Genomic DNA, 23,015 nt, shown 5'->3' with positions numbered 1-23,015 from the left:
ATGGTTATTAGTTAAAAATGATGGTCAGTGAAAAAAATTAGATTGTCTCCAATTGTGGTAACTAATGCACAAAAAGGAAGAAGTTGAATAATATTCTATTATTCTATTATTATGTTGTGTGTATTGAGGGCCTCATCCAGGTGGGAGGAGAGATTGCAGTCCAAAACACACACCAACGTCTCCGCTCTGACCATTATAATTTGGATAGATTTCTAGTTTATTCATACCCAATAGCCTTGAACACCAAACAAGGGCCAGTCTCAGCAGTCCATGAAAGAAAATTTGTCTGGCATTATATGCATTGGCTACTGATCTGACTTCCCCAAAAGCCGTTCAACAGCTGCATGAACATCGCCTGCAGTGGCAATAAGGGCCCTTGTGTTTTCTTGCGTATCGAAGAAACCCATTTCTTGAAGTTGCGAAAGCTGGGTTGCATATAATTGCTCTGGTGGCTCTGAGAAGACAGACAAGTCGGTGAGAGAGCAACCCAGTCTATAAAGAGAAGTACGATAAAATTCGAGGACAACAATGCTAACCATTCGATCTGTTTGGAACAGCTAGGCTTCCAGTTCCAAGTCCACCAAACACATTTGACAGCATATCCCAAAGCACGCTGCTCATTTCCCCTGCTGCTGATAAAAATATTTGGATAGAAATTAGGAAGAAATTCTTATGCTTTCTGCTAGAAATTAAATAGTACTTGCAAGTTGCATCATATGAGTATTATTTTAATTAGAAAGGCTAAAAGGTGTACTGTGGTGCTTCAGTATTCTTCTTTGAACATAATAAATCTCGTTAGAAAAAAAATTAGGCAGATCCCTTCCCCAAGCCACATGCCTTTAAAGAACAAGAACATTCAGCATATAGCTCTATCATTCATCAACTACGTAACAAAATCTGAGCAAAGATAGCTCCCAGTAAACCATATATACAAAGTTTCAATGGTAATACAAAAGGACTGTAGATGATCTGGCCGTCATCATAAAGCGTACAAAGAAGAAACTCCGTTATGTCAGAGTAATGTATGCAACTGATTTCACAAAATTATGAATTATAAATATGGATGGAAGATCCGAGGAATTGATTAGGTAATTTGAATCGACAAGGCAAAGTCATTCAAACAAAACATTTAAGGCAGACAAACAGTAAATAGCTTCTATGAACATACAAGAATTCAGAGTGCCTTGGACACCGGTACCTCTGCCCGCTTGACCAGATTCCCTGGAAGTGTATAATATATCAATAGAAAATCAAGCCAGAGACAAGCAGGACAAAAACAAGAATTTAACCCGGAAAAAACCACAGAATCATAAACACTTAAGGCAGCCAACATCCGATTAATTTATTTTAATAAGGATTTCGGACAAAAATACAAAATATTGACTTTCAAGTGTAGGATCTGATAACCATAAGCACCAAAAGTCCAACTGATTATGCTTTCTTGAAAAACAAGCAAAGAGGAAAAATGTGGGAATAAAAAGATGAGAATAGTTAATGATAGGATTCCATCATGTAAGATAGAAACAAATACTGTACACTACCAACTGGAGTATCATAAGATAATCCTATATCAATACCAAACATGTTCTGTGGAGTTCAGAACAGAACTGTATGGTTCTTTGAAGGTTGGGTTGTCAATAGAGGCCCATTCGTGGAATGGTTCATGAAAATAACGGTAACCAACAGTGCAACACTACGTCTATGCTTCAAAAAATGTCAGATGAGGCATCTAGACTAAGAAGTTCGCTGCAATGGACTCGGGTCCAGGGCAGAGCAAAGCAAATAACTAAATTCATTAATGGGATTGGGCAATTGCCACATCAAGGTTTTCATCAAGTCTACAATAATTGACGGAAGTTATTGTATCTTAGAAAATGAGACAAAAAAATGCCATGCCAGAACATGAAAGTCAGGACTGTGTCATTACTTACTGCGTTGATTGTTGCTGACCACGCTGAGACAAAAGCGCTTGCCGAAAAGTCAAGAGATGCTGCCAGGGTGGCATAGATAGAGGCGAGAGAAGATTAACATTAAACAGTGAAGAAGAGGCTCCACAGAGAATCAGATTTTCTACGGGAAATAAAGCATCAAGATAGAAAAACGCACAAAATGACAGTCACATTTTTCTGTGAATGGACAGAGATTAGCCAATGATTAGCTAGACCTGTTGTGCTCCCAATTTAATGAAGTTCGATACCATGATCGTTTCTTTCATATTAAACATAAAAGAATACAAACACCTCCCCTGGGGGGGGTGGTAATTATCACTTTATCCATAATTTGATAAAAGAGGACATTCAAAGTTGACATTGTCAGTAGATGTTTGTACTTTGCACAGATAACCCTGCTATATGCTAATTTGGACATTGATAATCGGCCACATAATAAGATCACCATAGGAGAAAAAAACCATATTCCCAAGATGAGAGCACAGAGCAACTGGTAACAGTTACAAAACTCAAAATCGTCTACCTGAAATATCTCTGGTGAAGACACAAAGCGCAGGAACTCTGGGTTTTGCATCATTTGTCTAAGATGAGAGGTTAAATCAGGCATGCCACGCTGCTCGGCACTGACACCAAGAATCTAAAAGTAAACTGAATGTCAGAGAGATTAGATCAAAACAAGCACATTTCGTCTAGTATCAAGAATGGGAAGTAGATACCTGATTCGCAGCCTGTGGGTTGGAACGGATACTTTGCATCATACGTGAAATATTTGGGTTCTGCATTAACTGGGTGAACAGGTGGGATCCAGTATGGTACCTGCCAAACCTTCAGGTTCTGGCACATTCCCTCCACTAGTTGACCTTGTGCTGGTATTTTGGGTACCTCCAGCTGCAATAATTAATTATCGACTAGCACTGTATTAATCATAAGCAACTAAAAATATAGCCACCAGATTTAGGACAGACAGAGCTCAAAACGAGGGGGAACCATTCTGAACCAATTGACGATAAAACACACTCAGCCCCTATTCAGAGGATGTAAAAAGACGAGTAAACTTACCTCTGGTAGAGGTCCAAGGATTAGGAAGTGGACTAGTATTGGGAGAGGGGGAACCAGCAATCGCTTCAGAACTAGTACTAGAGAAATTAGTTGGTCGATTGCTGGCTTGGCCACCATGAGTTCCAGCGAGTGCTTCAAACATGTTAAAGCCGTCATTTCCAGCACCTGCCATCACAGTGGCATTTAATAATGGTTCCTGAATATTTTCGTACATACGCCTCAGCATGTTAAATCCTTCAGGAGAAGATTCAATGTTGCTTATTGCTCTGTCTGTATTTCTCATCATTTCACGCATGATCTCAGGGTTTCTTGCAGCTTCAAGAGTCCGGCGGAGAGTGTTGGGATCATTAAGTATATGTACTAGCTCAGGGTTTCGATCCATGATCTCTCGCATCCGTGGGTTACTCATTATAAGATTCCGCACTGTGTCAGGATTATTGATCAGACTCTGCATAGCACGTGTGTTTATTAGGTTTCTCATCAAATTGGGATTTAAAATAAATGGCTGTTGCATTTGTTCAATGTTAGAAAGGCCTGAACCAAACAAGCCATTCATGCCACTGCCCCTGGTCCCATTGAGACCTAGTCCAGGAAACAATGAGGCTCCAAAACCAGACGTTCCTAAACCCCCACCTTCATTAGCACCGGGACTTCTTGTACTATTTGCTGTGCCACTGGTCCCACCAGTGGTATTGGCTGGTGCAGCAGGTGCAAGTCCACGAATCAAATGAACAATGTGATTATCCTCCAAACCTATCAGGCATAAATAGAAAACCAAGTTAAATTTGTTCGTCAGACACGGACAACAGGAGAAAAAACAAGTTCAAGCTGGCTAAATCGTTTGCATGACAAAAATAGTGGACGATTAAAGAATCTCATAGAGAATATTCCAAGATAAAAATTTCCGAAAGCATATTAAACACTGAAGTGCCAAAAATTAGTTTTAAAGGAGATCAGTCCGATTCTGAGAATTGGAAATAAAGGATAAATAATATTTCAGCTTTAATTTAAAATTCTAAAAATTCAAACATCACAAGAATAAAGAAATAAATAATATTTATACTAACAAGATAGCAGCATGGCATTACAAATTTTACATTCACAATCTTCCGCAAGTGCAGGCACCCTTTCTCGGGTGAAAAACAAGGTCCCTTCCCTTTCATTTCTAACTCTCCGTCTTTAACCGACAATCATTAAAGACCATACGCATTCATCCACAATCTAATGAAGCACAACTAGGAATCATTTTCTTCTTGGGCATGACAAGCAGGTACTGATATTATAATAATCTGTCTACATTAAAATTAAAACCTCAATTATATAAAAGAATCATTAGAATCTATAATAAATCGTTGCCAAAGACCAAGAATCCATAGAAGATTAAAATAAAAGCAAAGTCCAGCCCATATCTACCCAGATATCAATTAACTTGTAACATCTCCGTTTTGTCTAACAAGATCGGGTATACCGTAGCTTTGCAGGGTTTGATCGTCCTTCAAGACTCGACCCTTATGAATCAGCCGCTGTTGATCGGAGGAGATACTGCATTTCTGAGCGATAACTTCCTTGAATGATCTGACAGTGGATTCAAGACTAGTCTGAACCAAAAATTGAGAGCCATTGGAGCAACGAATGTTGATGTTCACTTCGTCATTGCCCTTCGATTCCGTCGCATCACCAACGGCACCGTCACGTCCCATAGTGTTCCCGTCCCGAACACGGGAGGCGCCTAGAGTACTTCTGGAGCAGGAAACCAAAAGTAGAAACTCAAATAGAATGGAGGGACTTGGGACCCTACGCTGGAGTGATCGGAGAGAGACTCGAAGTCGAAGATGGAGAAGATGAGCTGAAAACCACTGGTTTTAAAAAATATTAAAATTAAAATGCAAATCCATTCCGATCGTTTTTTGATTTCCCACAAATTTACCAAAGGGATTTTTCTTTGGGAAATTTTTTTTAGCAAAGTGAGTTAGGTATGGAGGTCATAGAATTAGAAGGCGAAGTAATTAAAATCACTTGTACATCTACCCAAGCTGAAACAAAGTTCTTTTCAGTTTTCAATTTTCATACGCCACGTAAATTATTGAAAAAAAAATCAGCGTAAATTACTATGAAAAATTAAGTTTTGAATCAAAATTAAAATAAATATAATAAGCATGACTTGGACAAAATTCCCTCAGTGTCAACAAACAATTTCACAATTTTAAATAGGAGGAGGAGATTTTCCAGATTATTAAATCATTAATAATAACTTCGGCTCTGTTTGGGTGTTCCAAAACCATGGTTTCAGAAGCACTTTTCTGCAAAACGAGGTAATCTTCTTCACATGTTTACTTCATAATCCGTAAAAACACTTCTGAAATCATAGTTTGGTTTTTATCCAAACACTACCTTCATGTATAATCATCTCTGTATCATTGTAATTGTAAGCCGCGGCGCGGAAATTTTGTGACCGGCAATCCTCTCCCGCGTTTTAAAAATTTTTCCCCTTATAACAGCAAAATAGCATGACAGCATTACTCCCAAAATTGTTAAACGCTGCGTTTTATTTGGACGCTGAATGGAGAGGTTCCGTGCTGGTTCTCGGGACCCCGAATACTGGGCTCTTGTGAGGGTGCGCCCCAGAGAAACTAGCCGCTCTAAAATGAAAAAAGCTGCCGCCTACGGCGCCGGGAGACTTTGACGTTGTCATGACGATTCTTACCAGAATCAACAACAGTAGGCGTGGCTTCCTACTTCGTCTGAAATCCTCAATCATCTCGCAGGTTAACGCTTCTGCAATGTCGTGTTTTTTGGGTTAAGTCATTTTCTCAGACACTATGTGACATCCCTTTTCCGCTTCTGAATCCTGACTTGCAGAGGTTTAGCTCTAATAAGGCCGAAGGAGCTGTGAGAGATAAGTTATCCACACAAATGAGGACCAACTACTCAGCTCCTCTAGGTTATCAAACTGTTTGTTTTGCTTGTGAATTTTATTTTCCTCCGTTATTGTAAACAGGGGTGAGGGTTGTTGTCACCCTCACATGTTGGATGGTTTTTCCACGTTATCTGCCTTCATCTCACAAACCCGGCATCTTACTAAGCAGCTGCCGTTATGTTATTTATGGGTGCATAGATACAGCTATGTTCTACTTGATTGCCTGTAATGTGACTAATGGCATACTTGTGTCTGCATATTCATATTAAAAATCAGTTACACTTTTTGTTAATGATTCAGGGAGCACTGACAAATCCCGGTGGAAAAAGTTGGATGCAAGCAGACTTGGCGTAACTGATTCTATGATTTCATGCCCGTCTTGGACTGTTCTGAAACATCTTAAGCGCAGCGGTAAGAGTTTTCGCATAACGGTTTGTGCTAGCAAGTCGGTTTATGCACAAGCTTGTAACATATTCTTTCAACCCCCCTCCCGGCCGGGGCAAAGTGTTGACAATGATAACAAAAGAGCACTCTTTTCCATGCTATTATATCTGTTGCATACCTTTATTAAATTACGTTGAGCTCAACCTCAGGGTCAACATCAAATGCGCCAAACAGATAATATGGTTCTGTATTAATTGAAAATTTGATCATGGTTGAGCTGAACAGCAACAAAACTGAGATAAAATCAAAGAGGAAAAAACAATAAAAGAGTGCCTCCCCACTCTGGCTTCCGAGAGTCCAGATCTCTCCAGTCTCCACTTCCACACTTTTGGGGTACCCTGCCCTGCCCACTTCCCTATTCCTTAATACCTTGACACCTTGGCACACCGCTTGGTCCTTAATTCTCCCATCCTGCCCCTCAGCCTCCAGGTTATTTCCCTGGGTGTGTCGGGCTTGTTTTCCCTTCCCTTCTAGCGTACGTCTTAATGAAATTGACCCTTCAAGTATAGGTCTTACCCTATAATGCATTTTGCCCATCTAATTATCCCAGACATAAAACTAGAGGATGTGTAACATATTTTCTGTGCATATTTGACACATTATCTAGTAATGATTTTGTTCACTGGTTTGGTCTTAGTGACTGTATATAATGGTCTCTACAAGAATCTTTCCAAACCATTCCGAGGATGAATGATTAGGTTATAGGATATTCCTTTAAATGTTATTCTTAAAAGAATTGTGCTTGGTTGATCTCAGCTGCTCACAATAGAAAATGCTTTATTGAAAATGACATTGATATCCAATCTGACTTATTCTTTGATTGATTCTGTTCTGTTTTAAATAACAATTGCCCTTCTTCAAAACTATGTTGTGTAAATACCTTTGTGGTTAATAGTGACAAACTTGTATTGTTACTTGAATTGCAGGATTTGAGTCATACTTAGTGGGTGGATGTGTGAGAGATTTACTCCTGAATAGAATTCCGAAAGATTTTGATGTCATCACCACAGCAAAGCTCACACAGGTTTTTCAATAATATTCCAATTGTTTATTTGCACAAGATGAAATGGTATTACAAACTGATATCATAGAAGGTGCATATCTTTGTGAAACAAATTTGCCCGGACTTGCATGAGTTACATTCACTCTAGTGTTGGCAGCCCACCCATTTAGATCAAGCCATACTTTCTTCAAATAGCTTATGTCATAAAGCAGCTACCGCTAAAGGAAAACTCTATAACCATTTACCTGACACGGCAATATCCTGGACACCAATAATTCTGACCCAAGCACCCTTCATTCTTAGGCCTTGTTTCTGTAAATGCAATTTCTTTCAATCCTTCCGTAAATGGTCTGCAAGAATTATGTTCAGATTATAGTATAGCAATAAGTAACTTTTTTTTTTTTTGGGGTAAGGATAACAATAAGTAACTTTCATTACAATAAAACCAGCAATGTTCCTAACAAAACTCCCACCCTCAAGTTTTCTTAATGCCTTTTTGGCTTCTCATATGGACGAGCCTCCTACCAAAGATTAATGCACAAAAATGTTCAAGCTTTCAATTATATTAATTTTATAACGTGCATGTATAATGAGCTTTAAAAGCAATTTGGTGAAAAAAATCTTACAGATAAAAAAGCAGTTTCATCGGTCTCGAGTCATTGGACGGCGTTTTCCAATATGCATGGTGCACATCAAAGGTTCCATCATAGAGGTTTGTTCATTCATTTCGGACATGATTATAATCATCTGTAATATATTAAATCTTCAACTTACGTGATTGATTTGTTGTGATTGTCGTTTGACAATTATTTAATAATTACTGTAATTTCAGTTAATTAACTAAGAAATGATTAAATGGACACTGGATCAGGTATCCAGTTTTGAGACAGTGGCACAGAAACATACTGAAGAGAAAGAAATTCTTTTATCCTCCCTAGTGCCAAAAGGCTGCAATGAAAAAGACTTAGTTCTCTTCAAAAACACCTTGCAAAGGGACTTCACAATTAACAGGTATATTTCATATTTTTAAACTGCTGGGTTTCTGTATATTTTTTTTTAACTTTTTATAACTAGTTTCAGCATTGAAAATGTCTCCTCCCATTTTAGGTTGGGTTATGACGTATGTCATTGAAATAGGAAGTTGAAGTAACAAGTACTGCTATTACATTTCACCTTCAATGATTAGTTTTATATGTAAGACGGCTTATAAATTTATTTCTATTTTCGGCAACAGCTTATTCTATGATCCTTTTGCTGGTAAAATCTATGACTATGCCAACGGATTGGCTGACTTAAAGGCTATGAAGGTAACTCTATTTGATTCACTAATGAATATTTATTACGATCAAACATGATTGGAATTACACTAGAATATAATAATGCCTTTTCATATGGTCTCAGCTGCAAACTATGATTCCTGCTCAAATATCTTTCAATGAAGATCCTGGTAGGTAGCATCATTAGCATCTTATAAACTACGACCTGATCATCACCCCCTATAAATATGAACTTACTTATGGAATTCTGTGCAGGAAGAATTTTGCGCGCCTTGAGAATTGCAGCTCGTCTAGGTTTATCATTATCAAGTGACATTACAGCTGGAATTCAGACATTTTCTTTATTGGTTAAGGGCTTAAACAAGGTACTTTAATTGGAATACAGTCATGATGTTATGCTGCCTAAGTTTGGCTTAAAAATATCTATTGCGTCTTATAGCCTTTCTGGTATGTTTCTGTGCTATTTTCATTCTTGAGCTATTCAGAAACATTTTTATTATCGTTTTTATTGCAATTGCAACACTTGGAAAGGCTAAAATTGTGTACTGCAGAAAAGAGGAAAAATAGAGAAGAAGCTCATTAATGTCAGTCTTTGGATGTTGTAGTAGTTATTGTTCTCACGTCTTACTTTTTCTGTTTTTTATATATTTCAGTCCAAAATAATGATGGAATTGAATTATATGCTTTCTTATGGAGCTGCCGAACCATCCCTGTTTTTGCTCTGGAAATTCAAACTTCTTGACTTTTTACTTCCTTTGCATGTAAGTGGTTGTTTTACTGACTTGTAGTCGTGTAGTTATTTTCTGATCCAGGCTACGGGTCATAAAATTCTTACGTGATTGTTTACAGGCAGCATACTTAGACCAACAGGCTATCAAACAAGATGCTCAAGCTTCCAGTATGCTTGTGGTAAATTAAGTTTACAAAATACTTGTTAAACAAGATGCTGTATTCTAATTGGAATATTCAATCAGCTGTCTTTTAAAAATGAGATTTTGTGGATTTGTGAACTCAGTTGAGTAATCTTAGAATCATTCACAGGGATGAGTAACCAAGATTCATTTAGAAATGTTAAATATTACGGGAATAGTTAAGAAGGAATATTTTTTTTCCTTTCCCCCTTGCAAGCATGGTTGTTGATGGATTTGATTTTAAGAACTAGAGGTAATTTTGATGAAAGATTAAATAAATGTTAGGATCAGTACATTAACATGACATTGATTTTATGAAAACTTGAAGCAGTTCTTTTATATTCCCAATCAAAATCACGCCATATGCTTGATGCTTTAACCTCTAAGTTTAGTTACTTTTAGATTTCTTCAAAAAGCCCTTTTTTGGTCTTTATTGCTTTCATAATTGATAAGTCAATTTTGCAGAAATTATTCTTCCATTTGGATAAATTGGTTGCTTGTGATCGACCTTCTGTTTGCACTATATGGTGAGTAGTTTCCTTTTTCCTTGCTTAATATTCTGCAGGTTTTGTTCCTTCTGATTGTATGTGGTTGAAGAAACAAAAGTTTTAAACCGGGGATGTCAGACAAATGTGCCATTGGAATGACGCATAGTATTTGAGGAAGGATGAAGAGAGAAATTTTTTGTATCAAAGACTAAGGGATGTTTCTTTAAAAGCCATTCAAAATTTTTTCAGATCTGGACAAATTACTTTTGACCTTGGAACTGCTTTATTTTCAGGGTTGCCCTATTCTTAGATGACTTACTTTTACTGTAGTCAGCATAATTGGATACGTCATTTACTCATGGCCTGAAGAAAAGGAAAAAAGGAAACGTTGTTTACATTAGATCACAACTCTATTCTCTCTATGCCCCACCTAAAACCCTTAAACCTCACAGAGAGTGTAGAGAGGAAGCATCTAATTTATTCGAAGTACACTTTTCTGTTGTAGCTGTAATAGACTTGGCTTGGATTAATGTTGATTTGTTTTGAAATTAAAGTCATGGGTTTCCCTCTGAGATGCTGTTGTTACATGGTACAGGGTTGGATTACTGGCGTTTCACCTGGCGTTAGTGAATAACCCTCAAGATGCCCTTGTGGTGTGGGCACTTGCTTCTGTTCTATATCATGGGGATTGGGAAAAAGGTGTTGAATTTGCAAAAGAACAAGCAAGAAGGGATATTTGCTTCTCACCTGAAATAAAAAAGTCCTGTGTATACGAATCTGATGGCGAAATTGTTAGAGCGGTTGCTCAATTGGCATCTTTGGTGGTGGATTCGATAGCCGTGCTCGTTAATGAGAATATTCTTGTTCAATCTATCTCTAGATATCCATCTACCTCACGCTCTGGTTTGGTAAGTATGTTAACGTTTGTGTCTTTGCTCAAACTCTGATCATATGTTTGATTGACTGTTAAATACATGCAACATGATCAAGTTCTATTTTACTTGTCTGGATTATTTAAAAATTCAATAATTAGGGCTTTTTGTGATTCTTCATTGTCGCAATGTCCAGAACTCCTGACCTTGTTCGCAGTTTTGAGTTTTGAGAAGTTGCTCTGATGCCCTTTAAAGAAACAATAATATGAAAATTGTATGGTTTTAGAAGGTCGCAACCTTCAGAAGTCGGAGGCAACTATTTTGCATGTAGACTACAGTAGTTTATTCTCGTAGGTTAAGGTAGTTCCTGCTCCTCTGTAAATCATTGCATCTACATCTATGTCTACTTGGATGCGTGTTACTTTCTGGTAACTTTTGCCTGTGCGGCTCTTTCATTTATGCCCATGTCCGTCTAGGTTGCTAATAGTTCAGATGTTCAATTGGACTGAATATTTTGTTTTTCCTTAGGTATTTATATCAACAAAAACGGGAAAGGATGTGGCACGACTCTTCAGAGTGCTGATCCATAATGTTGATTCTTACAGGAGTGAAAAAAGGGATTTTGAAATAAACTATGATTTACTTGGGAGAGGTCACCCTTCAGAGATAAGGTTTGTTTTTGGCAAAGTTGTTCTTGAAACTATGAGTGGCGGACTTGTTGGGGAAAACGAGGTTTTGGAGGCTATGAGATGTGAAGTCAAGACTGAGGAGCACTCCCATGAAACACGCCATTTGCATCTTCCACATCCACTAAACTCTCAACTGGTGACCAAAAGAGATAAAAGACGAGCTTCATCATCATCATCTAGTCCAAGACCTGAGAAAAAGAAAATCAAGAAACATAAATTGGTTCAGAGTGAAAGTATTCCGGATCAGAGGACGAGCTTAGAAAAGCATGAACTGTTTGACATCCACGAAGATGAAGAAAATGCCGTAAGGCTTCCCAAGTTGTCTACGTTATTTAAGTGATGCACAAATTCGTTCCAAGAGAGAAAAATTGGCATCAACATCAGATGAACTGATAAAGAGCATATCGATATTGCCTGCAAGAAGGGTCTTGACCGTGCTAGTCATTTGAAGGCAAGTTGAAAGAAGGCTTGTTTGTAGTCACAGAGTACTATCCATGAATGGTAGCTGACAAATGCAACATTATAAGTGAATATGTGACAGCTTAAAAGTAAAGAGGATGAGTTTTTCAGGGAGAAAGAATGACCACGCTTGCTTGAGGCCAGTTGAGAGCAAGCAAAATTAGCCGTAGCTTGTCTCAATAGCCCAAGCTAAATCTCTAACGTCATGCCTTCGGTTTCCTCCTAGTGGATGACATTGCCAGTCCTCTGCTTTTATTTACAAGACAAAGAGAGAGAGAAATTTTCATTCCTATTTATAAGGCAAAAAGTAAATTTTTTCATATAAATGTATAATTTTATCATTAATTTATTATTATGTCGATTTTGTTTTGATAGAGTAAAGTATATATTAAATAAGGATAAAGTTAAAAAGTTATCAAATTTTAATATAGAGTTAATGAAGTTTAAAATTTTTATTGATTTATATAAAATATGTTGAAAATAATTTATAAATCAGATAAGAAAGGTAGTTAACAATTCTCATTATAAGGAGTTAATGTGTATCTCAATTTTAGATTATTGTTTTATATTTGGCGCGTCTCTTTACACCGTGCCGCGAGTAATGGGAAGAGGTGGAATGTGTTTCTAAGAGCATAGTCGTCTACCACTTTGGTTCCTTTTATTTGTTATTTGTATTTTTTTAATGTTTTATTTTCAATTCTGTCCTTATTAATTAAGGGAGACAAATATAAAGGTGGAGGAGGTAGTTGATGAGAAAAAATATACTAATTACTCCGATTTAAAATACAAACTAAACTTTTTTACAAGGGTTGGTTTTTTTTATAAGATAATATTTATTTTTGTCCAAATATTTAATAAATTTTTTCTAATTTTACCTTTATATATTCTCTTTTCTCTTTAATTTATTTATTACATCTTTTACTTATTCTCTTCATTAATAAGGGTACATTAGGAAAAAACAAATATATGCCTTACATATTTATTGTTTTAAATTTATTTTAATTATTTTTTTTATAAACATAATAGATAAAATTTAACTTATATTTTAAATAGGAAAGAATATTTAATAAGAATAAAAATAAATTTTTTTTATATATTTAATGACTTTTTAAATATATGAGAAATTGTTACAACTCACAGTTAAAAGGTAACAGTGTCACTTCAATTGCAGCAAAAGTTTCATTCAATTTAATAAAATGTCATTAAGTCTGACAAAAGTATTCAATGCCATTAAGTTATTTGTCGGGAAAAGACACGGTTTCAGAGAAATGTGAGTCCGGACTATTTATGAAGGAGCTTCTATTCTGGGGAGCAATTTCTAAACTGCAATGATTCGATAATAAATACTCGCACATTATTTTACCAAAAAAAAAAAAAATACTCTCCCATTTATGCTAAAACAATTAAAGAAACTCTCAAGTTTCTTTAATTTATGAATTTATATTTCGATAGAGTTTTAGATTTGCACTATCATTACCACACACTTTTTTGTTTGAAAAAGGAAAAAAAATTCTCTAATTGTTTTGAACTACATAATTTCTTTGTTTTTAAAAATACGCTTTTATTGAAAGGAAATTTTTGTTAGGATGTCTTTTGATAAAAGGAAACATCCATAAAGGAAAATAGCATCGTAACTATGATCAAGATACCACATAATAAATTTTCTCATTTTTTTGGTTTCTTGCCTTTCCTCTGCATTTTTGTATATTCTTATTCATTGGTTCAATTTCAGATTTCTTAAGTGAATTAAGTTCCATAAAAAAGCTTACCAGGAAAAAAAACTTCCTTGTGTGTGTGAATTAGAGATATTTATTTTCTTGGATGATAGCAATGGTAACGACTCTTTGAACCAAGAAAAGGAGAAAAGAAAAAAAAAAAACACAACCCAATTCTCGCACATGTTAATTTTAAAGAGAACTTCTGTGAATCCTCAACAAAAACGAAAAACAAAAATTGGATGCTTTTTTATTTTGGCTAGAAAAAGACTAATCTTTTATTGAACTGAGTTTTTTTTTAGAGAGAGAGAGAACTTGGGTTGAAAAATATATTGATAATAATGAGGGTATTGATTATCAAAAAGAATAATGAAGGGTATTGTAATAAAAAAAATTAAACTTGGACTATTCAAATTTCAGAAATAAAATCATTAGTATAAATAAGAAAAAGAAAATTTAAAAAAAAAAAAAATCCTAATATAATTAATTTACTTCTTAATAACCTAGATACATATCCTAATCTCTGACGAGTCAACTTAACATATTTTAATTGGGTTTTGGATGTGGTGCCCACAATTAGCTGCTAAATTAGATTATTATAATAAGCATTGCATCCCGGGATTTATTAAATGTTAATTGTGTTGTAAAGGAACCAACCAAGAGATTAATTTTTAAAAAAAAGCATAAAAAAAGGAATAAAGCCCAAACAACAGTAGTGCGGAAGAGCGCAAAGGCCAATGATTGGACCTAAAGTCTTTAACATAAAAACAAAACAATGAAACCTCATTTTGAAATCCGACGTGCAGCCTGTCTCTGCACATTACCGTTAAGACAATCGTAGAAAGAAAGAAACAGCGTGTCTTTCCCTGTCTCTCTCACCCATCCAACGGTCACTAAATCACTAGCCGTTGAGATTTTTTTTGAAAAAAGAAAAAAACGACGCGTCCCCCAGACAAATATTTACCCCATAATACTCTCTACATTGGTCTTGCATTGTCTCAATCCCCAGTGAGGTGTCGGAGAGTTCAGTTCTATCTTCTAGGGTTGCCCCGGGTTTCTGAGATTATCAACAACAACAAAAAAGATGGTGATTTCTCGTGAGAACAATGTGAACTCCATCAAACCCACAAGCCTGCAAGGTAAAGTTTTCTTCTGGGTTTTAATCAATAATGTAGCCGGAAAGCTTGAAGATTATGGTGACGTGTTTGAGATTATTCTTACAGGAGGAGTGGTCGGAGAGAATAGAAGGGCACTGAGCGTCATCAATCAGAACCTGGTCGTGGAGTGTGGACACAACAAGAAGATTGCCAATCCAGTGCATCGACCAATTACCAGGTGACCATGCTGCTCTCTCTCTCTCTCTCTCTCTCTCAGAGTCTCTCTTTTACTCATACCCTCAGATTTGTCAAATACTGAAACCTAAATGAGTACTATAGCATCTGGTAGATAGATTGGAGGAGCGAGAGAGAAACTGAGACAGAAGTGTAAGAAAATGAGGATCCAAGAAACTCATCATACTGAAAGAGGAGAGGCATGAGGGGGCACATTATTGATTGAATGAGAGGTTGAAAACATGTACTGTAGCTTATCATGGTGTTGCATTTCGAAGTGACGAGGAAGGGGGGAAAAACAACTGTGTTCTCTCATCAATGGAGTCTGGAGGAGGAGGAAGAAAAAGAGGGAAGGAAAAAAAGAACTTTGGTGGGGCCCAGTCACGAGCATATATTCAGGGAGGACGGGAAAGTTTTCTTTAGTCACATGTACTAGAAGGATACAAGGGTCATTTGAGGTCAATGACTCGACAAAAAGGTTCAAATTTTTCGAAATTTGAAGGTTACGTTGCACCTATGAGTCAATCAGGGAAATGTATGAGTCAATCAGGGAAATGTAAATCTTCTTATAAAGTATCTGAGTGTTTAGTTTCAAATAAAGAAGTATGGTTTTAACTTAATGATGTTACATGCCGCCGTATGTACGGTGCTTCTAAGATGAAAGGATTTGAATTTAAGAACAAACATTAATCATCAATTATTCTTAGTAACGATTACGGAAACATTTCAGGAAATATGCAGCACAAATTGCTCCCACAAAGCGGCCACTCGCCGAGGTACCCTCTCTCTCCTCCTCCGAGAAATTAACGGCTTATGAGCCTGGTTTGTCGCTATAGAATTCGCAATGATAACGATAGTTATTTCCGAGTACTGCTGAGTGTTGAATTTGAACAGGAAGATAAGAAGTCGAATAATGCATCAAGTTTAAATTCAAATGGATTTGGAGAATGCATATTTTTGGATGAAGAACACAAGTCAGTGAAGGACCAGCCGGTACCCATGTCTTTAGAACAATCAGAAGAAGAAATGCAGACTGAAACAGATCAGATGGTACATATATATGTCTTTCTCACTTTGTTTTCCTTCAAGTTTGGTGCAGTACTTATCAATTAACTATTGTTCTCGAACATGCTAGAAGGAAGTTGAGATGGAGGATATAGTTGAAGATCCTATCATGGACATTGATTGCAGTGACGTGAGCAATCATCTTGCAGCTGTAGACTATGTTCAAGAACTTTATTCTTACTACAGAAAAATGGAGGTATTTAAAGCAATACTTTTCAAGGATGTATGAGAAATTCTTAATATTCTTATTAAGTACTTAAAGGCAATCATAAAGAGACCCCCTAAATGCCGTTGGATCTGGTTATATATATTATTTCAAAGTATTTCTATCGGATCTGCATGGCTTTAATTATCCTTTTCCTACCTCGGGTCTGCAAGTCGCAAGCATTAAATACAAATTATGAATGAGACTTTGCATGAAAATATCAGCGGGCCCTTGTAAATAGAGTTTGCGAAATAACTCACTTGAGTACTTATATGAGACTTGCTGTAAATTTTATTGATTACTGATATATGATGATGATCTATGTCAAAATATAGTTTTTGTTTCTGACAACTAACACAATGAAGCTACATGCAGATTAGTAGCTGCGTCTCACCACATTATATGTCACAACAAGTTGACATTAATGAAAGGATGAGGGCTATACTGATTGACTGGCTCATTGAGGTATATAAATTAGATATTCCTCATTTACTAATAATAGTAGTTGTTTGGTTTTTTGGTTGGAATGTATTTGACATTAAATTAAATACTCATGTATGCTTGTTTGGTATTGAACCTTCAGGTGCAAGACAAGTTTGATCTTATGCGTGAGACTTTGTTTCTTACAGTGAACCTAATAGATAGGTTTTTGGAGAAGCAATCAGTGGTAAGGAAGAGGCTTCAATTGGTGGGTTTAGTGGCCATGCTTTTGGCATGCAAGTATGAGGAAGTTTCGGTTCCTGTGGTGGAGGATCTGATACTTATATCAGACAAAGCATATACAAGGAAAGAAATTCTTGAAATGGTAATATTTCTTTTGGCAAAGAAATTATGATTGACTACTTTTCTTTTGTTGAACCATAAGAAGCTAATAAGGTTGTCCTTTCCCTAACAATGCAGGAGAAGTTGATGCTTAGCACATTGCAGTTTAACATGACTGTGCCCACACCATATGTGTTTATGAGACGGTTTCTAAAGGCTGCTCAAGCAGATAAAAAAGTTAGTACACCATTTTTTTTTTTCCTAATAAAATTTAACCAACACTTTGTCGATGTGAGGTTTTTTAAAATTATACTTGTTGAAGCCAAAAAAAGTCTGGCCTATTATTTTATGGGACTTTTAAAAAAGGCATATGAGTCACTTTGAGGGAGAGATTATTGGGATGTCAGATCTTTGGTTATAGCAGGGGGTCAACATTATTTGTCTCATATTTAAATAGGAGATTATTAGGACGTCAAACTTCTGGTTTTAAGAGGGTTGACGTTGGACTTATACTCGAAGGAGAGATTGTACTGTTGAGATGTCTCGCCTCTAGTTACACCAGGGATTGACATTAGACTCACACTTAATGAAGAGATTGTTAGAAAGTTAGACTTCTAATTATAATAGGGGTTTGACGTTAGACTCATGCTTGAGGAGGAAATTGTGCATTGAAATGTAGGCATCTAGTTATAACATAGGGTCAAAGGTACAATTCACACTTGAGGGGTAGATTATTGAGATGTTAGGCATCTAATTATAGTAGAAGGTCAATGTTGGATTCACATGAGTGGGAAATTACTGGGATATTAGACTTTGGTAGTGTTTGACATCGATTTTTCAACTGTAAAATGCCAATTTTGATCTAAAATGGTGTTTAGCATAACTTTGGAGACAACTGATTTTTTGTTCAAAAGTTACTTTAAAGTTGAGGCAACTTCTTCTGATTTTTTTTCAGATTTAAACCATCTAAAACTGACTTTTTAGTATATCATCCAAACAAGTTTATGTTAAAACAACTTTTTTATAAAAAATTATCTAAACATAAATCTCATTATTCTAATTAACTTTTATACTAACTCGTAAATAAAGTGCACTAAATTTTTTGGTTGCATTTTTCATGTGGAGCAGATGGAGTTGCTAGCTTTCTTCTTAATAGAGATATCTCTTGTGGAGTATGGGATGTTGAAGTTCCCACCATCTTTGCTAGCTGCAGCTGCAATTTTTACAGCTCAATGCACCATCTATGGTTTCCAGCAATGGAACAAGACATGCGAATGGCACACAAACTACTCAGAAGATCAGCTATTGTGAGTAAAAAGTTGTGCTAACTTAACTACTTAAGCTTTTGGGTTAAATTAACCTTTACTATATCTAATTCTAATTCTACCCTAAAATATGAAACATAACTTGCAGGGAATGCTCTAAATTGATGGTTGATTTGCACCAAAGGGCTGAAAAGGGAAAACTAACTGCTGTACATAGGAAGTATTGTACATCTAAACTCAACTATACTTCAAAATGTGAACCAGCAAGTTTTCTTGTGGCGAACCAATTATAGCAAGGCCATGTATAGAGGAACTAACAAAAAACACATGACTCTTATAATTGGTATAAGCAAATGGATTGTCTCAATTTCTTCAAAATTGACAATGTCTGTTTCTTTCTGACATGTCAATTTCAAAGAGGAATTAAGAAGATCCAAATGAGACTGGGTTAAAAATGCAGGCATAACAGCAACTTGGGTTGCCTTGGTGGTCCTCTGTATTTTCTTTTCATTTCTTATCTAATTCAACATACCTTCTCATTTGAAGACTGTGTTTCCCTTGTTCTCGTTGAATAAAATAATGAAAATGATAGAACAATCTCATTTGTTCAACTAGTTTTACATGCTTTAGATTGATTCTCTTGAATTTTGTAATCTTACCACTTTTTGTAGCCGGATTTTGATCTCTTTATATTTGATTGTTTTTAAATTTTTCCAACCACTCTAATTTGATTGACAATAATAGAACATATAAAGATACGACAATCATGCAGTGAGAGTTACTGATTTTGGCATTTGAATGGATCTATAATCATTCTTCGTTATATTAATTGCTTAATCAATTCCATTTTAATTTCCACTTGTAAAAATTTTAGATAAAGCATATCTTGTCAGATTGCAGGTAATCAATGCATCAACAATTCTGAGATTCTATGCAATAATAAAATAAGCATGGCTCCATGGGTCTATATTATCATTATTATTATTATTATTATTATAAGTGACAACACACACTTATTACATACTCTAAGATTAGATCTTAATAAGAATACGCAGCTTGTTTTACTTCCCCACGAGGTTATGACTTTTTTTTTTTAAAAAAAGAAATTCTTATGACAGTAAAACAAATTGAGTGATTGATAATCTATCTTCAATGGAAGCCCTCTTCCCGTGTGCTCCAAGTAACAAGAGTAATCATATCAACTTAAACTAATACCCACCTACCCCCTTATCTTAAAAAAATAATAATAATAAAATTAAAGAAGTGACAAAAACGATTACAAAAGATCATATAGTTGTAATCATATAGTTCATCCTCTCTGATTCTTTTTTTCAAGGCAATACAATGAGAAGTGGGATTTGGCTTCTTAGGCTAAGCAACGAATAGAAAGCAATTTCAGAACGGCGGGTCGTTTGTGCTTGACCCATGTGCTGCGCCCACCGTTGTTTTTTGTTTTTTTGTTTTAATTATTATTAAAAAAAAGTTTAGGTGAGTTGGGTACTAGAAGATCATTAGACCAGGATATGTTTCCAAACTCAGAGAGCACTTACAGAAATACTTACAGATCGCCCATCAATAAGATTCTCATATCGACAGTGAAATTCAAACTCATAATCTTATGGTCCCATTTAGTATGAAGCATTGAAAATAAGGAATTGCGATTGGATTGCAATTGAAAAAAATTATTAAAATATTATTTAGCATGAATAATTGCTTATTATATGGAATTAAGCAAATCTATAGAGGTGGGATTAAGGAATACTACTTCCCCGCATAGTATTTTCCAATCCCACATATATGAGTTTGGCTAATCCCACGTAACAAGCAATATTTTATACTAAACACTTTTTTAATAGATTTTTTCAATTGTAATTGCAATCTCAATCCATCATTTTCAATACTTCCTACCAAACGTAACCTATGGGTTATAAGTAGACTCTTTAACAATTTGATCAATTCTTGTTAGTTGTGTGGAACATTGTTAAACAAAGAGCCAGAAAGATTGAAGCTAATTTGGGCCATGTTTGGTTTGCCAATGATCGTCACTTAACAATTTAAAATTTGAAATCAAAATTACAATGGTGAATACTATCTTGGATAATTTTTATAAGAGGAAAAGGAGGGGGTAAAGATTAGATTTTGCGGTTGAATGAATTTTTTTAAGACCTTATGTGATTTGACTAGCGTTTGGTTGAATTTTTAAAAAATATTTACTTTTCAAAATTATTGATATTTATATAAACTTAACATCAATGTCTAAATAAAAGTATGAGTTACAAAGAAACGTTTATATTATATATTTGGATTTTAACATTTGATCCAAAATAAATGAATATTGTCAATTCCTAATATGTAAACAAAATAATATAATAAATATGTTCCTCTCTTTTTCTTTTTTTTTTTGTTAGTTACCTACTTGCCTTTGCCCCGCAAACGCTCTTCCACCAACCCCATGATTTGCCAGTTTCAATGGTCCTATTGATGGTGACATTGCATGGTCAGAAGGCTTATATGAAATTCAAAAATAAATAATACTTGTTAAAATGACCTCAATACCTTAATAAAATTTATTTAAACTATATTATAGGCTGTCATAGGCATACATATATAGAACTTAACATATAGATTTATTTATATATAATAATAATAGTTCATATATTCCTGCTGGTAAAAAAAAAAAAAAGGTTCATATATTCCTAATACCCCTCCATTTATTGCCACCTACCAAGAACAATGAGTGTCTCTTCCAGTCATACCATTAGGTCACGCCTGAGGCGCACAGATTCAGACTCACGCTCACATATATAAATATGCCCCTCCTCTGATTCAGATCTTCGCCCCAGCGTCTCTCATTCGTTAATAAAGTTCTCTGAAATTTTTATCTCGATTTGCCCCTCCGTTCATTCTCAGTTCAAGTCACCATGTCGATGGCTGCTCTCTCTCGCACTCATCTTCTTCAGAATCCTAATCATCACGTTAGCACCTTCGCCACCCACAACAATCATTCCGTCGTCACCTCTATACGCCCCGCCACCGCCGCCTCCGTCAGACCCATCTCTATCAAATGCGCTGCCGTGCCGACCACCACCCAAACCAACGACCGTCCGCCAGCTCATGCCTCATCCCAAGATCGTGTCTTTAACTTCGCCGCCGGACCCGCCACCTTGCCGGAGACCGTGCTCAAGAAGGCGGAGTCGGAGCTCTACATTTGGCGCGATTCCGGCATGAGCGTGATGGAAATGAGCCATAGGGGTAAGGATTTCCTCTCCATAATCCAGAAGGCAGAATCAGATCTGCGCGCCCTTTTGGATATTCCGCCGGAATATCATGTTCTGTTCTTGCAGGGCGGCGCCACCACACAATTTGCCGCCGTGCCGTTGAACCTCTGCAAGCCAGATGATCAGGTTGATTACGTGGTAACTGGATCGTGGGGAGACAAGGCGTTCAAGGAGGCTCAGAAATTCTGTAAACCCAATGTAATCTGGTCTGGTAAGTCCGAGAAGTACACCAAAATTCCAAGTTTCAGCGAATTAGATCAACTTCAGAACCCGCACGCAAGTTATTTGCATATATGTGCAAACGAGACAATTCATGGTGTTGAGTTCAAGGATTATCCAACCCCAAAGAATCCAAATGGTATTTTGGTCGCTGATATGTCTTCAAATTTCTGTTCAAAACCTGTGGATGTTTCTCGATTTGGTGTGATTTATGCCGGGGCTCAGAAAAACGTAGGGCCATCCGGGGTGACGATTGTGATCGTCAGGAAAGATTTGATCGGAAATGCTCAGGATATCACTCCGGTGATGCTTGATTACAAGACACAAGCTGAGAATAACTCACTGTACAACACTCCACCCTGTTATGGAATTTACATGTGTGGTTTGGTATTTGAGGATCTGTTGGAGCAGGGCGGTTTGAAAGAGGTTGAGAAGAAGAACAAGAAGAAGGCTGAGATTCTGTACAATGCCATTGACGAAAGCAATGGGTTTTACAGATGCCCAGTGGAGAAGTCCGTGAGGTCATTGATGAATGTCCCGTTTACGCTGGAGAAATCAGAGTTAGAAGGCGAGTTCATCAAGGAAGCAGCCAAAGAGAAGATGGTTCAGCTCAAGGGACATAGGTCGGTGGGTGGGATGCGAGCTTCTATATACAATGCAATGCCTTTGGCCGGGGTTGAGACGCTGGTGGCTTTCATGAAGGATTTCCAAAGCAGGCATGCCTGAAGCTGAAGCCACATTCCGTGATGATATCTTTTAAGAATTTGAACATATCTTTGGGAAATTTTGGCTTAATACGTAGCAGGTTTTTTACTTTAAGGTAATGCGATGCTTTATTGCTGAGACGGGGGTCAATTAAGTGAGTGTGGGGTATGAATAATGATGAGTTTGATCGCTTCGGAGTTGAAATGTAAGGCAAAAAATGGGTTGGCAGTGTATCACTTTCTGAGATGATTTCAATTCAGCAGGAAGGAAAAATTTGCTAGTTTGTTTGTTTGCTCTATAAGCCTGTATGGGTTAAGTCCCGTCAGGTTGGATTTGGACATGCTAATTTCGGACCTGCCTTTAACTGGCCGTAACATTTAATATAGGATATTCTCTACTAAA

At 36.4% G+C, this 23,015-nt stretch overlaps 3 protein-coding genes and 1 pseudogene across 5 annotated transcripts; 3 read left to right on the top strand and 1 right to left on the bottom strand.

Moving 5' to 3' along the window:
* Positions 1-129: 129 nt before the first annotated feature.
* LOC114733358 (ubiquitin domain-containing protein DSK2b-like) lies at positions 130-4,893 on the bottom strand (annotated as a pseudogene).
* Positions 4,894-5,576: 683 nt separating this feature from the next.
* On the top strand, positions 5,577-12,375 carry LOC114733360 (poly(A) polymerase I). Of its 2 annotated transcripts, none has more exons than XM_028920818.1 (14): positions 5,577-5,773; positions 5,868-5,949; positions 6,226-6,336; positions 7,296-7,393; positions 8,001-8,084; positions 8,244-8,383; positions 8,607-8,679; positions 8,774-8,819; positions 8,905-9,014; positions 9,303-9,410; positions 9,499-9,558; positions 10,026-10,087; positions 10,644-10,956; positions 11,449-12,375. In XM_028920818.1, exons 1-14 carry the CDS (start codon positions 5,699-5,701, stop codon positions 11,947-11,949), a joined length of 1,863 nt encoding a protein of 620 aa, XP_028776651.1. In that variant the 5' UTR covers positions 5,577-5,698; the 3' UTR covers positions 11,950-12,375. The 2 variants fall into 2 exon arrangements, with proteins under 2 accessions (XP_028776651.1, XP_028776652.1); XM_028920819.1 differs by having other exon boundaries at positions 11,526-11,605.
* A 2,422-nt stretch (positions 12,376-14,797) lies between these two features.
* Positions 14,798-18,790, top strand: LOC114733424 (G2/mitotic-specific cyclin-1-like). 2 transcript variants are annotated; one of them, XM_028920889.1, is made up of 10 exons: positions 14,798-14,922; positions 15,007-15,118; positions 15,845-15,890; positions 16,009-16,164; positions 16,250-16,375; positions 16,760-16,849; positions 16,968-17,189; positions 17,285-17,383; positions 18,275-18,453; positions 18,560-18,790. In XM_028920889.1, exons 1-10 carry the CDS (start codon positions 14,868-14,870, stop codon positions 18,702-18,704), a joined length of 1,230 nt encoding a protein of 409 aa, XP_028776722.1. In that variant the 5' UTR covers positions 14,798-14,867; the 3' UTR covers positions 18,705-18,790. The 2 variants fall into 2 exon arrangements, with proteins under 2 accessions (XP_028776722.1, XP_028776723.1); XM_028920890.1 differs by lacking the exon at positions 18,560-18,790 and having other exon boundaries at positions 16,253-16,375; positions 18,275-18,457.
* Positions 18,791-21,217: 2,427 nt separating this feature from the next.
* LOC114733356 (phosphoserine aminotransferase 2, chloroplastic-like) lies at positions 21,218-23,015 on the top strand. The gene has a single exon (XM_028920814.1). The coding sequence runs from the start codon at positions 21,333-21,335 to the stop codon at positions 22,632-22,634; it is 1,302 nt and encodes a 433-aa protein (XP_028776647.1). The 5' UTR covers positions 21,218-21,332; the 3' UTR covers positions 22,635-23,015.

Source organism: Neltuma alba, unplaced genomic scaffold, assembly GCF_004799145.2.
Source record: "Neltuma alba isolate B1F8T4 unplaced genomic scaffold, ASM479914v2 tig00012996_pilon, whole genome shotgun sequence".
NCBI classification, from domain to species: domain Eukaryota; kingdom Viridiplantae; phylum Streptophyta; class Magnoliopsida; order Fabales; family Fabaceae; genus Neltuma; species Neltuma alba.
This window is presented reverse-complemented; position numbering and strand designations above follow the sequence as displayed.